Source organism: Nerophis lumbriciformis, linkage group LG21 (assembly GCF_033978685.3).
Source record: "Nerophis lumbriciformis linkage group LG21, RoL_Nlum_v2.1, whole genome shotgun sequence".
In the NCBI taxonomy this organism is placed as follows: Eukaryota; Metazoa; Chordata; class Actinopteri; order Syngnathiformes; family Syngnathidae; genus Nerophis; species Nerophis lumbriciformis.
The window spans coordinates 42474958-42492568 of NC_084568.2; the positions used below are offsets into that span (position 1 = coordinate 42474958).

The 17611-nt window shown below is 40.3% G+C and overlaps 1 protein-coding gene across 1 annotated transcript in view; it reads left to right on the forward strand.

The window, feature by feature from the left end:
• LOC133620788 (CMP-N-acetylneuraminate-beta-galactosamide-alpha-2,3-sialyltransferase 1-like) overlaps positions 1-16926 on the forward strand; it is a 30007-nt gene extending 13081 nt beyond the window's left edge. The window contains exons 3-7 of the mRNA XM_061982344.2: positions 274-470; positions 532-699; positions 2180-2225; positions 2298-2417; positions 16114-16926. Of these exons, the coding sequence (XP_061838328.2) occupies positions 274-470; positions 532-699; positions 2180-2225; positions 2298-2417; positions 16114-16281 (699 nt within the window). The 3' untranslated portion in view covers positions 16282-16926. The remainder of the gene's footprint in view (positions 1-273; positions 471-531; positions 700-2179; positions 2226-2297; positions 2418-16113) is intronic.
• The last annotated feature ends 685 nt before the right edge of the window (positions 16927-17611 follow it).

The following is a 17611-nucleotide window of genomic DNA, read 5'->3' on the forward strand; positions in this document are numbered from 1 at the left end:
ACGAAAGTGACGTCATAGTGAAGATTTATGATCGCTCATTTTTAGGACTATTTTTTTAATGCCTGGCTGGTGATCGACTGACACACCCTCCGAGATCGACCGGTAGCTCGCGATCGACGTAATGAACACCCCTGCTTTAAGTGATGTCGACAATGACAAATATTGTCGATTATGCCGTTTAACAAAGATACGCTTAAATGCTTTCTAATTTTGAAGGCTATAAGTGGACTCATTTGTTTAACGGACATCTGATTGTCGTTTTCTACGTGTCAGCGCTTGCAGGGGGAAAAGAGACCCTTCAGTTTCTTCAATGAAACCGTCAACAAACTCTTCACCATCTTTCCACCCGTGCCTGACGTGGAGGCGGCGTCGCCCGACCGCTGCAGGTCGTGTGCGGTGGTGGGCAATTCAGGCAACCTCAAAGGCTCGCACTACGGACCACTAATTGATTACCACCACATCGTGATCAGGTAGCCCCGCCCACCTCCATACTTGTAAACGAGCGTATGTAATGACTGATGTGGCGACTAGAATGAACGGCGGGCGCACCGGAGGCTACGAGGAAGACGTGGGCACCAAGACGACTCATCACGTCATGTATCCTGAGAGTGCCAAGTATTTGGACAACGCCACACATCTGGTCTTCTTCCCATTCAAGATCAAGGACCTCCTGTGGCTGCTCAAGGCCTTCACTCCCAGGTAGATTGTCGACTCTTTCTCACGGTTAACCTGACGCTTACATGAGAGAGATCAAGGGAAATACATTTTCACCAACAAAGGGACATTATAAAGGAAAAATACAAACTACAAAAGCAGTGAAGTTGTGTAAATGGTAAATAAAAAGAGAATACCGTATTTTCCGCACCATAAGGCGCCCTGGGTTATAAGCCGCGCCTTCAATGAACGGCATATTTCAAAACTTTGTCCACCTATAAGCCGCCCCGTGTTGTAAGCCGCATCTAACTGCGCTAAAGGAATGTCAAAAAAACAGTCAAATAGGTCAGTCAAACTTTAATAATATATTAAAACCAGCGTGATGTGGGCGCGCACGGAATCGTATATCAGCATGGACGAAGCTGCGTGAAAAAAGCCACCCGGCCTCTTCGCGTAAACTTAAACTTACCTTAACCACTCGCTCATCTTTTCTTCATCCATCCCTTCGAGTTAGCTTTTATGATGACGCCGGCTGGAAAGGTCTCTTTTGGCAAGGTCTTCCTTTTGAATATCACCATGGGTGGAAGTTTCTGGCCATTAGCATGGCAAGCTAGAACCACAGTGAAAGATGACTTCTCATTCCCTGTGGTGCGAATATTCACCGTACGTGCTCCCGTTGTATCCACAGTGCGGTTCACAGGAATATCAGTTGCTGTGAAATAGTAATCCGTGTGCGGATGGAGAGATTGCGTCTTTTCATGAACCGGATCCCTGTCGCTTTGTAGGAGCCATTTTGTGGTCTTTACAGATGTAAACACACAAAGGAAATGATAATATCCGCGCGCTTTTTCTTCTTCTACGCGGGCGGGTGGTTGCTTACAGTAGAAGAAGAAGCGCTTCCTGTTCTATGGGGGCGGGTGCTTACCTTGGCGGTTGCTTGCGTAGAAGAAGAAGCGCTTCCTGTTCTACCGGGAAAAAAGATGGCGGCTGTTTACCGAAGTTGCGAGACCGAAACTTTATGAAAATGAATCTTAATATTTATCCATATATAAAGCGCACTGGGTTATAAGGCGCACTGTCAGCTTTTGAGAAAATTTGTGGTTTTTAGGTGCGCCTTATAGTGCGGAAAATACGGTACAACAAATCCTCTTCAACTTATATTCAATTGAATAGACTGCAAAGACAAGATATTTAACGCAAAGCCTGACTCAAAATGTTTGCCAACCTGCATATAGTGATCAACACTTTTGATGTTCACCTTGAACAATTTATATCTATAAGCAATTAATGAAAAATAACAGTCAGTTAAATAGAATAAAGTAGTGAACATGTGTCCTCACATCACATTGTAGAGATAAAAGTTAACATAACAATGCAAACCTGATCTTTATCACAAATTTCTATTGTGTGTGTGAATATTTGTGATTTGCATGACTCATGTCATGTGGGAGTTAAAAGATGAGGCAATAAGCGCAACTGTTGATTGTCACGAGTGATATGTGCTGCTGTGCTCAACCTTTTAAAGAGAAGACGGCAAGGAGAACCCAGGGAAGCGAGGCAACAAGGACTTGGTGAGTTCTGCCAATCAAGTACCGCACCTTGTTTGTCGCTTAAAGACCTGAGCACGACACGTGTGTTTCCAGGTGATGATCCTCAACCCCGCCTTCATGAAGTACGTCCATGAAATTTGGCTGAAAAAGACCGGCACCTACCCATCCACTGGATTCATGACCTTGGTTCTCAGCATGCAGATGTGTGATGAGGTAGGCAACATTTGCACATTAAGCACATTTGATTTATAACAATCACAAAGTGCTGTACAAAACATAGGCAAATTAAAAGAACAGTTGAATTAAAACAGTTAAGTCATTTTTTGTTTTTTAATTTAACCAGGATACTCACATTGAATAAAAACTAGGGATGTCCGATAATGGCTTTTTGCCGATATTCCGATATTGACCGAACCCTTAATTACCAATACCGATATCAACCAATATCGATATATACAGTCTAGGGATGTCCCAATCCGATATTTGGATCGGATCGGCCGCCGATATTTGCAAAAAAATGCGTATCGGCAAGGGAAAATGCCGATCCAGATCCAGTTAAAAAAAAACCCTCTGCTCCGTGTTTTCCAACGCACCTATTTAAATAGTACATTCCACTTTTCTGCTGCTCCCTATAATTTCCGTTCCGCATTTTCCAGCACACCTTCAACACATCCACAGGTCTGTGGATTCTAACACAGTTGCTTTTAGCTGCTGGCATTACACGACAGGTTCTTCTCACTCTTTCCTGTGTCTCCCTCTCACAGACAGCAAGCGCACCTTCTTACACACGTCACATACTGTCACGTCATACGTCACATACTGTCACGTCATACGTCACATACTGTCACGTCATACGTCACATACTGTCACGTCATACGTCACATACTGTCACGTCATACGTCACATACTGTCACGACATACGTCACATACTGTCACGTCATACGTCACATACTGTCACGTCATACGTCACATACTGTCACGTCATACGTCACATACTGTCACGTCATACGTCACATACTGTCACGTCATACGTCACATACTGTCACGTCATACGTCACATACTGTCACGTCATACGTCACATACTGTCACGTCATACGTCACATACTGTCACGTCACACGTCACATACTGTCACGTCATACGTCACATACGTATACGTCCTCCCCGAGCAGAGAGGTAGCAGCATTGCTAACATTAGCTGTGATGCTAGCGCAGCCGTGTGACCAACGTTCTCTCTAAGGTGTGCGCTTGTGCAATTGCGCACTGTTTAAGCGTCCTCTGCGCATAGCAATTAGATGCTACGCACAAAATCAAATAAAAAAATAAGCGCATAACAATTTTCCACACACCGACACGACAGAGAAAACAGTTTTCGTCATCATTGTTCAAATATTGTGACGTCTGTCGAGACGCTTATCTCCATTCGGTGTCACACGTCCACACCATCAAAATGCTGAGGCAAACATTTCCACATCAACACCGTATGAAAAAATTAGTGATTTTTTTTAGTTGTGATTTCCTTCTCTGCATGAAAGTTTAAAAGTAGCATATATTAATGCAGTATGAAGAAGAATGTTTTAATGTAGACATGCAAGCCTTAAAAGAAAATGTTGAAAATCAAGACTACATTTCCTGCAAATGGGTGCATTTCTACCCTATATTTTAACTTTAGATTTATTCTCATATCAAACTCTTTTAGTTGTCTTTTTGACACTTACATCCGGCGCCCCCCTCCACACCCTGGATTATAAATAATGTAAATAATTCAATGTGATTATCTTGTGTGATGACTGTATTATGATGATAGTATATATCTGATAGTATATATCTGTATCATGAATCAAACAAGTGGAAAAACTTATTGGGGTGTTACCATTTAGTGGTCAATTGTACGGAATATGTACTTCACTGTGCAACCTACTAATAAAAGTCTCAATCAATCAATCAAAACACATAGAATCATCATACTGCTGTGATTATATGCATCAAGTGTTCATTCAAGGCTAAGGCAAAATATCGAGATATATATCGTGTATCGCAATATGGCCTTAAAATATCTCAATATTAAAAAAAGGCCATATCGCCCAGCCCTAGTTCAATGATGCCATTTCTGTTTGTCATGTATCATTTTGTCTATTTTGTGTTTATCCTTGAATAAACAGGTCAGTTTCTTGTTACCAACCATTGTGTATTATTCAAACTCCCCTAATTCAGCTGGCTAGTTGTTATCAAGAGTACTAAAACCCTTTTCAACATGATTCTGACAACTAAGTAGGCTAAATAACTTTAAACTTTAATACATGCTCGGATAGGCCAGTATCGGTCAGTATCGGTATCGGATCGGAAGTGCAAAAACCTGGATCGGGACATCCCTAATACAGTGGTGGAATTAACACATTATTATGCCTAATTTGGACAACCAGGTATGGTGAAGATAAGGTCCTTTAAAAAAATAATAATAAAATAAGATAAGATAAATAAATTAAAAACATTTTCTTGAATAAAAAAAAGTAAAACAATACAAAAACAGTTACATAGAAACTAGTAATGAATGAAAATGAGTAAAATGAAGTGTTAAAGGTTAGTACTATTAGTGGAGCAGCAGCACGCACAATCATGTGTGCTTACGGACTGTATCCCTTGCAGACTGTATTGATATATATTGATATATAATGTAGGAACCACAATATTAATAACAGAAAGAAACAACCCTTTTGTGTGAATGAGTGGGAATGGGGGAGGGAGGTTTTTTGGGTTGGTGCACTAATTGTACCGTATTTTCCGCACCATAAGGCGCCCTGGGTTATAAGCCGCGCCTTCAATGAACGGCATATTTCAAAACTTTGTCCACCTATAAGCCGCCCCGTGTTGTAAGCCGCATCTAACTGCGCTAAAGGAATGTCAAAAAAACAGTCAAATAGGTCAGTCAAACTTTAATAATATATTAAAACCAGCGTGATGTGGGCGCGCATGGAATCGTATATCAACATGGACGAAGCTGCGTGAAAAAAGCCACCCGGCCTCTTCGCGTAAACTTAAACTTACCTTAACCACTCGCTCATCTTTTCTTCATCCATCCCTTCGAGTTAGCTTTTATGATGACGCCGGCTGGAAAGGTCTCTTTTGGCAAGGTCTTCCTTTTGAATATCACCATGGGTGGAAGTTTCTGGCCATTAGCATGGCAAGCTAGAACCACAGGGAAGGATGACTTCTCATTCCCTGTGGTGCGAATATTCACCGTACGTGCTCCCGTTGTATCCACAGTGCGGTTCACAGGAATATCAGTTGCTGTGAAATAGTAATCCGTGTGCGGATGGAGAGATTGCGTCTTTTCATGAACCGGATCCCTGTCGTTTAGTAGGAGCCATTTTGTGGTCTTTACAGATGTAAACACACAAAGGAAATGAAACGTACGGTAATATCCGCACGCTTTTTCTTCTTCTACGCGGGCGGGTGGTTGCTTACAGTAGAAGAAGAAGCGCTTCCTGTTCTATGGGGGCGGGTGCTTACCTTGGCGGTTGCTTGCGTAGAAGAAGAAGCGCTTCCTGTTCTACCGGGAAAAAAGATGGCGGCTGTTTACCGTAGTTACGAGACCGAAACTTTATGAAAATGAATCTTAATATTTATCCATATATAAAGCGCACCGGGTTATAAGGCGCACTGTCAGCTTTTGAGAAAATTTGTGGTTTTTAGGTGCGCCTTATAGTGCGGAAAATACGGTAAGTGTATCTTATGTTTTTATGTTGATTTAATAAAAAAAACAATACTGATACCGATTATTTTCTATATTACATTTTAAAGCATTTAGCTTTAAGCAAGAGGCAGCAAAAGATAGTTACATACTAATACATGTCATACATGTTAAGAACAACGGTTACAATTTAAAAACATCATCTCAAATGCTCTCAATCTGGACTTAAAAGCGTTCCATGAAATAAGTTCATTTAATTTCCAGTCTTTTTGCAACATCCATCCATGTAAGAAGGAGCAGGGTAAACAAAAGCCCTTTTCCCAGTTCTGTGCGGGCAAATGGAACAGTGAGCAAGAAATGGTCATTTGAATTTGGATGAACTCTAATATTGTAATAGATGGAAAGCCTTTCTTTTGGAAAAATATGTTTGAAAGAGGAATCATTTTTGTCAATGATATTATCATTGAGAATGAGAGATTATGAAGTATGATGAATTTATAACTATGTATGGTGATGCTTGTTCAAGCTTTTCATTTCATCAACTAACTGGAGTCATTGGGAAAAGATGGAAACAAATAATTCATTATGGAACTACTAAATTATTAGTTTGTAAACCTCTAATAAGAAATTCGAGTTGGCAAAAAGGAACTAAAATAAATAGAAAATATATGTTTTATTTAATAAAGAAATCTGCCCCATACAACACATTTGGAAAATGGGAGGACTTTTTTGACTGCCCGTTGCCGTGGGATGCCATATTCAAACTAATCTATAAAACTACTATTGATGTGCAAAATCGTTATTTTCAAATTAAAATTATTTATAACTTCTTACCCACGGGGAAAATGTTAAAATGATGGAATATGACAGAGTCAGATGACTGCCGATTTTGTTGTCAGGAGTCTGAATCCACCCTGCATTTGTTTTGGTATTGTCATACTGTGTCTTCTTTTTGGGTGGAAGTTGAAAAAATGTGTTTAAGGATTGCTTTGTTTATGAAGCTTGATGTGGTTGCTGTTATTTTGGGAGAGTTCATTGACAATCATGATTTAATCAATTTAATTATAGTACTCGGTAAAAGGTTTATTTTTAAGGCCAAAAACAGATATTCACTTAGTATTACTTTCTTTAAAACATTTATTCAGTATTTTTTAACTTTAGAAAGTTACAGTGGGGCAAAAAAGTATTTAGTCAGTCACCAATTGTGCAAGTTCTCCCACTTAAAATGATGACAGAGGTCTGTAATTTTCATCATAGGTACACTTCAACTGTGAGAGACAGAATGTGAAAAAAAAATCCAGGAATTCACATTGTAGGAATTTTAAAGAATTTATTTGTAAATTATGGTGGAAAATAAGTACCGGTATTTGGTCAATAACAAAAATTCAACTCAATGCTTTGTAATATAACCATTGTTGGCAATAACAGAGGTCAAACGATTACTATAGGTCTTTACCAGGTTTGCACACACAGTAGCTGGTATTTTGGCCCATTCCTCCATGCAGATCTTCTCGAGAGCAGTGATGTTTTGGGGCTGTCGCCGAGCAACACGGACTTTCAACTCCCTCCACAGATTTTCTATGGGGTTGAGGTCTGGAGACTGGCTAGGCCACTCCAGGACTTTCAAATGCTTCTTACGGAGCCACTCCTTCGTTGCCCGGGCGGTGTGTTTGGGATCATTGTCATGCTGGAAGACCCAGCCACGTTTCATCTTCAAAGCTCTCACTGATGGAAGGAGGTTTTGGCTTAAAATCTCACGATACATGGCCCTATTAATTCTTTCCTTAACACGGATCAGTCGGCCTGTCCCCTTAGCAGAAAAACAGCCCCAAAGCATGATGTTTCCACCCCCATGCTTCACAGTAGGTATGGTGTTCTTGGGATGCAATTCAGGATTCTTCTTCCTCCAAACACGACGAGTTGAGTTTATACCAAAAAGTTCTATTTTGGTTTCATCTGACCACATGACATTCTCCCAATCCTCTGCTGTATCATCCATGTGCGCTCTGGCAAACTTCTACTCCCTGTGGAGGGAGTTGAAAGTCCGTGTTGCTCGGCGACAGCCCCAAAACATCACTGCTCTCGAGAAGATCTGCATGGAGGAATGGGCCAAAATACCAGCTACTGTGTGTGCAAACCTGGTAAAGACCTATAGTAATCGTTTGACCTCTGTTATTGCCAACAACGGTTATATTACAAAGCATTGAGTTGAATTTTTGTTATTGACCAAATACCGGTACTTATTTTCCACCATAATTTACAAATAAATTCTTTAAAATTCCTACAATGTGAATTCCTGGATTTTTTTTTCACATTCTGTCTCTCACAGTTGAAGTGTACCTATGATGAAAATTACAAACCTCTGTCATCATTTTAAGTGGGAGAACTTGCACAATTGGTGACTGACTAAATACTTTTTTGCCCCACTGTACATGGTTAAACGATAATGATACCAAAAAACAAAAAAAGATGGGAAGTCCTCAAAGGCTTATGTTGAAAGTGTAATTATATTTATAGATTATATGCTATCTGTTGTTGTATTCCCTAATTTTTAGTGACCTGAACATAATCTGGACTGTACATACATTTTTTTTTTGTTTGTTTTAAAATTGTAATTTTGTTTATTGTTTATATGCAATCTGTTGTGTTCCAAAATGTTTCTATTATTATTATTATTATTTTATTTTATTTTATTTTTTCAGTGTACATGAATAAAGGTGTGTGTTGCTGAACCCGACTTGGACATTATCTGGACTGGACCTGGTTTTAAAAAAAACTTTAAACGAAGCTAATTTCATTTACAACCAGGTCTGGTGAAGATAAGGTCCTTTTTCTTTTTTTTTTCTTTTTTTTTAGATAAGATAAATAAATATTTTCTTGGATAAAAAAGAAAGTAAAACAATATAAAAATAATTACATAAAAAAAAAAAAAAAAAGTAATTAAGTGAAAATGTTAGTGGACCAGCAGCACAAACAATCAAGTGTGCTTCAGGGATTGTGTCCCTTGCAGAAGTGTTGTCCATGTTGTGGGAACCAGAATATTGGTAGCAGAAAGAAATAACCCCTTTTGTGTGAGTCGGTGTGTATGAGTGTGAATGGGGGAGGAAGGGTTTTTTTTTGGGATGATGCACTAGTTGAAAGTGTATCGTGTGTTTTTTTCTGTGTTGATTTAATTAAAAAAAATAAGTAGAGGAAGCATGGCCTTCTTAACTAGATGGTGTCAATGCTCCAATGCTGAGGTTGAAGTGAAATGCTGACCGAATGTGAAGTGAAGTGAATTATATTTATATAGCGCTTTTCTCTAGTGACTCAAAGCGCTTTACAAAGTGAAACCCAATACCTAAGTTACATTTAAACCAGTGTGGGTGGCACTGGGAGCAGGTGGGTAAAGAGTCTTGCCCAAGGACACAACGGCAGTGACTAGGATGGCAGAAGCTGGGATCGAACCTGGAACCCTCAAGTTGCTGGCACGGCCGCTATACCAACCGAGCTATACCGCCCCAATGTAGTATGAATGTAAGAATATCGGTAGTTTGAATGTTGGAATGATTTGAATTTCCAGGAAAAAAACAGAATTTGGTGTGGAACTTAAGAAAGTTAGTTTGAATGTCCAGGATGAGTTAAATGTGTTGAAGGTGGAATGGTTTAAATCGGTTGAAAAATGTGGGAATTATGCAACTTGGAAAAAATGTCCCATTCATTTCAATTGGGAACTTCCTGGTAATTTGGGGAAAAGCGGGATTTTTTTTTGAAAATGATTAATAGCATGAATGTTGGAATTGTTTAAATCGATTAAGAAATGTTGAAGTAGAAACTGTTTTTTAATTGAGAAATTGTATTACAGAATTTCGGGAAAACCGGGAAATTTTCAAGTTCTTAAAGGGGAACATTATCACAATTTCAGAAGGGTTAAAACCATTAAAAATCAGTTCCCAGTTATTTTTCGAAGTTTTTTTCAAAATTTTACCCATCACGCAATATCCCTAAAAAAAAGCTTCACAGTGCCTGATTTTAACCATCGTTATATACACCCGTCCATTTTCCTGTGACGTCAAATAGTGAAGCCAACACAAACAAACATGGCGGAAAGAACAGCAAGCTATAGCGACATTAGCTCGGATTCAAACTCGTATTTCAGCGGCTTAAGCGATTCAACAGATTACGCATGTATTGAAACGGATGGTTGTAGTGTGGAGGCAGGTAGCGAAAACCAAATTGAAGAAGAAACTGAAGCTATTGAGCCATATCGGTTTGAACCGTATGCAAGCGAAACCGACACGACAGCCAGCGACACGGGAGAAAGCGAGGACGAATTCGGCGATCGCCTTCTAACCAACGATTGGTATGTGTTTGTTTGGCATTAAAGGAAACTAACAACTATGAACTAGGTTTACAGCATATGAAATACATTTGGCAACAACATGCACTTTGAGAGTGCAGACAGCCCAATTTTCATCAATTAATATATTCTGTAGACATACCCTCATCCGCGCTCTTTTCCTGAAAGCTGATCTGTCCAGTTTTGGAGTTGATGTCAGCAGGCCAGGGAAGCTAGGGTCGATAGGGGGTTTAGCTCGCTCGTCTGCGGGAACAAACTGCCGCCATTGCTTGCCGTGCTAGCGAGGTCCTTTGTCCCTGAATTGCTCACACACTCCGGCAGATTCAATGGGGGTCTGGCGGCAGATTTCTTTGACTTTATGGTTGGAAATGCATCTGCTTTGAGTGTCGCAGGATATCCACACATTCTTGCCATCTCTGTCGTAGCATAGCTTTCGTGGGTGAAGTGTGCGGAACAAACGTCCAATTTCTTGCCACTTTGGCATCTTTGGGCCACTGGTGCAACTTGAATCCGTCCCTGTTGGTGTTGTTACACCCTCCGACAACACACCGACGAGGCATGATGTCTCCAAGGTACGGAAAACAGTCGAAAAAACGGAAAATAACAGAGCTGATTTGACTCGGTGTTTGAGAAATGTTGTGACGTCATCGCTCCGAGAGCGAATATTAGAAAGGCGTTTAATTCGCCAAAATTCACCCATTTAGAGTTCAGAAATCGGTTAAAAAAATATACGGTCTTTTTTCTGCAACATCAAGGTATATATTGACGCTTACATAGGTCTGGTGATAATGTTCCCCTTTAAACCAACAAAGAAATATTTTGACAGTGGAACGGTTGAAATGGGTTGAAAAATGTGAAAGGAGTCATCTCACTAAAAAAGGTTGGAAATAAGGTGAGGAAAAAAACGGGAATTCCTGGAAATGTGTTGAACCTGGAAAAATGGTTGTTTGAATTTCCAGGATGAATTGAAGGTAGAATGGTTTTGAATCGGTTGAAAAATGTGGGAATTGTGGAAGTTTTACAAATGGATAATTCATTTTGAATGGGGAAAATGTCCCTAAAACGGGAAGTTCTAGGAAATCCGGGATTTAAAAAAAAAAAAATTGTTGGAGGGCACACAATTCCTGAACAAGCTCAATATTTTGAAGTTGATGGAGAGGAGCCAGATGAGGTGGTTCGGGCATCTGGTCAGGATGCCACCTGAACGCCTCCCTAGGGAGGTGTTTAGGGCACGTTCGACCGGCAGGAGGCCAAAGGGAAGACCCAGGACACGTTGGGAAGACTACATACCTGCCAACTACTCCGGTTTTCCCGTAATTAGTACGGTTTTCATCAACCTATTCCGGGTTACGGTTGCAGTGATAAAAAAATACGGTTTTTCATTAATTAAAATATATATATATTTTTTAAGTTTTATTCACGAAATCGCGTAACAACAATGACAATCGACACTGCTTCCCGTAACTTCCTATCGAGCCATTCCGAATGCCATGCGCGAGGCTATTTATAGCACCGCTGCCAAGCACGAGGCCATTGTTTCCAAACGAGCGAACGATCATGGAATCAGCCGGAGAAAAATCGCAAACGAGTCTTAAACCGAAAAGAAAACTGCAGTCATTCCGTGAAGAATTATCAAAATCCTATCCGGGAATAATTATCCGTTCCAAAAAGGGTGAAAACTACGCGAATTGCACCTTGTGCAGACAAGAGTTTCGATCGGACACGGAGGAATTAGCGATGTAAAAGACCACGTTGGGACAAAAAAACACAAGTCTAATGCCGCTGCTAGCGATACAAGTGGAAAACTTTCAACGTTTTTCGGATTTTAGCCACAAAAAGGTAATGACACCAATGTTATCTATTGGAATTGTTTAGTACTGTTATACTGTTAAAAGTGTTTATACTATTTATGCTTTCAAGTCCAAGTTGAAGAAATCTTGTTAAATGTTGACAGCATAACTACCAAAATACAGAAGTATGTCCTTAATATTTTTGCAGTGCTATTTCTGTTGAAAAGTTCAAATGATTACATTAGAGATGTGATGTGCCACTTTTCAAGTGTCTGATGGCTTCAATTAATTTTCATTAATTTTTCATATTGTGAATTCTTATGAAAGGCTTACAAAAAAACTACATTTGAATTGTAATTCCATGCTATTGACAGGACTATTAATTTTAATGAAGTTAGCTTACCATGTTTACAGTATGATAATTGTGATAGAAATGTGAATTTTAGGCACAGAATATTTTTTACAATTGAACAAGGCAGTAGATTATACAAGCTTGGACAGAAAGTTAATAATGACACCAATTTTTTTTTTAATGGAATTGTTTAGTACTGTTTTACCATTTGTTTACTGTAAAAAGTGTTTATACTTTCAATTAACAAATTGAAGTCTTGTGAAAGGTTGACAGGATAACTGGCATTAACTGTCAAAATAATTTCAAACTATTGAAGTTAGCTTACAGAATAAACATGTCAATCAACCCATATGATGTAATATTTTTGTTTTGAAAAGTCACTGTGACTGATAGAAAAGTGATGGTTTTAGCAACATTTTAACCTGTCTGAATGCTAATAATCATTTTGCGTCGAACCCCCCACCAGGACTTTGTCCTGGACCTACCGGGGGGCCTGCGGCCCCTGGCCCCTGGCTACTAGGTTTTTCTGATTTCAAAAGTTGGCAGGTATGAGACTATGTCTCCCCCGTCTGGTCTGGGAATGCCTCGGGATCCCCTGGGAGGAGCTAGATGAAGTGGCTGGGGAGAGGGAAGTCTGGGCTTCCCTGCTTAGGCTGCTGCCACCGCGACCCCACCTCGGATAAGCGGAAGAATATGGATGGATGGAACGGTTTAAATCGAATAAAAAAATGAAGGAGTAATGGTAAATGGGTTATACTTGCAGAGCGCTTTTCTACCTCAAAGCGCTTAGACACTATTTCCACATTCACCCATTCACACACACATTCACACACTGATGGCCATGCAAGGCCCTAACCACCACCCATCAGGAGCAAAGGTGAAGTGTCTTGCTCAAGGACTCAACGGACGTGACGAGGTCGGTAGAAGGTGGAGATTGAACCAGGAACCCTGTCTTAATGTCCTGACTCAAAGTGCCGCCAAAACAAATGAAACTCAAAACTGCTGCTTTGTCTTAGTTTCACGCCTGACCACAAACTCGGTTTTGTGTTTCCTCACTCGGCGAAGTGGAAGGAGGCACGGAACCAGGAGGAGCGTAGAAGGATCAAAAAGCCGACACTATAGGTTTGTGTCGTTTGTCAGCAAGATGAAGCAAAAACACAAGATTAGCATAGAACACAGGTGTCAAACTCAAGGCCCGGGGGCCAGATCTGATCATTTTATTTGGCCCACAAACACCTGAAAATGATCTGCGCCATCCATCCATCCATCTTCTTCCGCTTATCCGAGGTCGGATCGCGGGGGCAGCAGCCTTAGCAGGGAAGCCCAGACTTCCCTCTCCCCAGCCACTTCGTCCAGCTCCTCCCGGGGGATCCCGAGGCGTTCCCAGGCCAGCCGGGAGACATAGTCTTCCCAACGTGTCCTGGGTCTTCCTCGTGGCCTCCTACCGGTCGCAGAAAACTCCCGGGATTAATATTCACCGATTTTCACCCTTACAGCTATAATAAGGGCGTGCCATGATGGTACAACATTTGGCGCCCTCTACAATCTGTATTAACAGCGTGCCAGCCCAACATTTAACATAATATATAGGTAAAAGCCAGTAAATTAGAATATTTTGAAAAACTTGATTTATTTCAGTAATTGCATTCAAAAGGTGTAACTTGTACATTATATTTATTCATTGCACACAGACTGATGCATTCAAATGTTTATTTCATTTAATTTTGATGATTTGAAGTGGCAACAAATGAAAATCCAAAATTCTGTGTGTCACAAAATTAGAATATTGTGTAAGGGTTAAATTTTGAAGACACCTGGTGCCACAAACTAATCAGCTGATTAACTCAAAACACCTGCAAAGGGCTTTAAATGGTCTCTCAGTCCAGTTCTGAAGCCTACACAAACATGGGGAAGACTTCAGATTTGACAGCTGTCCAAAAGGCAACCATCGACACATTGCACAAGGAGGGAAAGACACAAAAGGTTATTGCTGAAGAGGCTGGCTGTTCTCAGAGCTCTGTGTCCAAACACATTAATGGAGAGGCAAAGGGAAGGAAAAACTGTGGTCAGAAAGTGTACAAGCGATCGGGATCACCGCGCCCTGGTCAAGATTGTGAAAAAAAACCCATTCAAAAATGTGGGGGAGATTCAGAAGGAGTGGACAGCTGCTGGAGTCAGTGCTTCAAGATCCACCACCAAGAGACGCTTGAAAGACATGGGTTTCCACTGCCGCATACCTCGTGTCAAGCCACTGTTGACCAAGAAACAGCGCGAAAAGCGTCTCACCTGGGCTAAGGAAAAAAAGAGCTGGACTGCTGCTGAGTGGTCCAAAGTCATGTTCTCTGACGAAAGCAAATTTTGCATTTCCTTTGGAAATCGAGGTCCCAGAGTCTGGAGGAAGACAGGAGAGGCACAGGATCCACGTTGCCTGAAGTCTAGTGTAAAGTTTCCACCATCAGTGATGGTTTGGGGTGCCATGTCATCTGCTGGTGTCGGTCCACTCTGTTTCCTGAGATCCAGGGTCAACGCAGCCGTCTACCAGCAAGTTTTAGAGCACTTCATGCTTCCTGCTGCTGACCTGCTCTATGGAGATGGAGATTTCAAGTTCCAACAGGACTTGGCGCCTGCACACAGCGCAAAATCTACCCGTGCCTGGTTTACGGACCATGGTATTTCTGTTCTAAATTGGCCCGCCAACTCCCCTGACCTTAGCCCCATAGAAAATCTGTGGGGTATTGTGAAAAGGAAGATGCAGAATGCCAGACCCAAAAACGCAGAAGAGTTGAAGGCCACTATCAGAGCAACCTGGGCTCTCATAACACCTGAGCAGTGCCAGAAACTCATCGACTCCATGCCACGCCGCATTAACGCAGTAATTGAGGCAAAAGGAGCTCCAACCAAGTATTGTGTATTGTACATGCTCATATTTTTCATTTTCATACTTTTCAGTTGGCCAACATTTCTAAAATCCCTTTTTTGTATTAGCCTTAAGTAATATTCTAATTTTGTGACACACGGAATTTTGGATTTTCATTTGTTGCCACTTCAAATCATCAAAATGAAATGAAATAAACATTTGAATGCATCAGTCTGTGTGCAATGAATAAATATAATGTACAAGTTACACCTTTTGAATGCAATTACTGAAATAAATCAAGTTTTTCAAAATATTCTAATTTACTGGCTTTTACCTGTACATAGCACAAAGCAAAAAACAACAACTTTGTATGTAGTGTTATTTCATTTAAAATTTCAAAAAAATTTTGCGGCTCCCATTGTTTACTATAATTTGTGAAACTGGTCAAAATGGCTCTTTGACTGGTAAAGGTTGCCGACCCCAGACCTAAGTCTTAGATGAGCATTCCTCAACTTTCTGTTTTTTTTTTTGCAATTTGTGCAACCTCAAATTCCAAATGAGCTAATATTTGCAAAAAATAAGAACATTTCTCAGTGTGAACATGAAATATCTTGTCTTTGCAGTCTATTCAATTGAATATAAGTTGAAAAGGATTTGTTGTATTCTCTTTTCATTTACCATTTACACAACCTGACAACTTCACTGCTTTTGGGTTTGGTATTTAGCCAATTTGAAGTGGAACAAAGATGTGCTAAATAGAGCTGTCAGTATTTTTTTATGCGAATTCTACTTCTATTAGAAAAAATACAACTGAATTTGACTTTGAATCTTTGCCCAAACATCAAATCATTCATATTTTAAAGTAGGTTTTTGTTTTCCAGGTGAGTGTTTTTGGGTTCGGAGCAGACCGAGATGGAAACTGGAACCATTATTTTGAAGTCCTGAGGAACAAAAGGCTGAGAACTGGACCTCATGCTGGCACGCAGGAGTATGACGTGATCCAACAGTTGCAGCGCAAGGAGACTATTCGCCTCCTTAAAGGATTCTAATGTCATGAATAATACACAATATTCAGTGACTCAGGTGACAAAATATTTATTCATCTTTCATTGTTGGAAGAAATGCAACATATGCAAAGCACAAATAGTTGTTTCCCTGCAAGCAAAGTGATACAAATATTTATATATTATATACCTCCATTGCCTTTATTGACTATTAGTTTTTATTAGAAAGTAAAAGTCATTGTCATTTATCGACTATGATTAATATTGCCCTAGATGGAATAAATATATTTGAGTACTTTGGGAATGCAAGTACACACTTTTTAGGTAGAAAAGGACATTGAGTGCACTTGTATGGTGGACAAAACACAAGTATGATGTTACTAGATTACAGAAATGCTCATAAAAAGATATATTTTACAGACAAAATTATAGGAATGTACTCTTTATCCCATGCTTACATCTCATTGTGCAACATGTGAATGTTTTAAAGGGAACTAAATTTTCCGGGAGACTCCCGAAATTCAGCGCCTCTCCCGAAAACCTCCCGGGACAAATTTTCTCCCGAAATTCAGGCGGACTCAGGTCCTCCACAATATAAAAAAGCGTACCTGCCCAATCACGTTATAACTATAGAATGATGGAGGGCGAGTTCTTGTTTTCCTATGTGGGTTTATTGTTAGGCAGTTTCATTAACGTCCTCCCAGCGTGGCAACAACACACAACAACAGCAGTCACTTTTTTGTAAACAGTAAAGCAGTTCGTCTGCCGTAAACAGCAATGTTGTGACACTCTTAAACAGGACAATACTGCCATCTAGTGCATTTGATGAAAGCACTTTTGTGCGTGTCTCACATCAATGTATCATCAGAGAGGGTGTTCAGCATGGTTAGAAAAATAGTGACAGAGAATAGAACAAGGATGGACAATTCAACCTTTAACTCAACAATGAGTAGATGAGTGTTGTGTGTGTATATGTGTAAATAAATGAACACTGAAATTCAAGTATTTATTTTATATATATATATATATACCGTATTTTCCGCACCATAAGGCGCCCTGGGTTATAAGCCGCGCCTTCAATGAACGGCATATTTCAAAACTTTGTCCACCTATAAGCCGCCCCGTGTTGTAAGCCGCATCTAACTGCGCTAAAGGAATGTCAAAAAAACAGTCAGATAGGTCAGTCAAACTTTAATAATATATTAAAAACCAGCGTGATGTGGGCGCGCATGGAGTCGTATATCAACATGGACGGAGCTGCGTGAAAAAAGCCACCCGGCCTCTTCGCGTAAACTTCCCTTAACCACTCGCTCATCTTTTCTTCATCCATCCATCCCTTCGAGTTAGCTTTTATGATGACGCCGGCTGGAAAGGT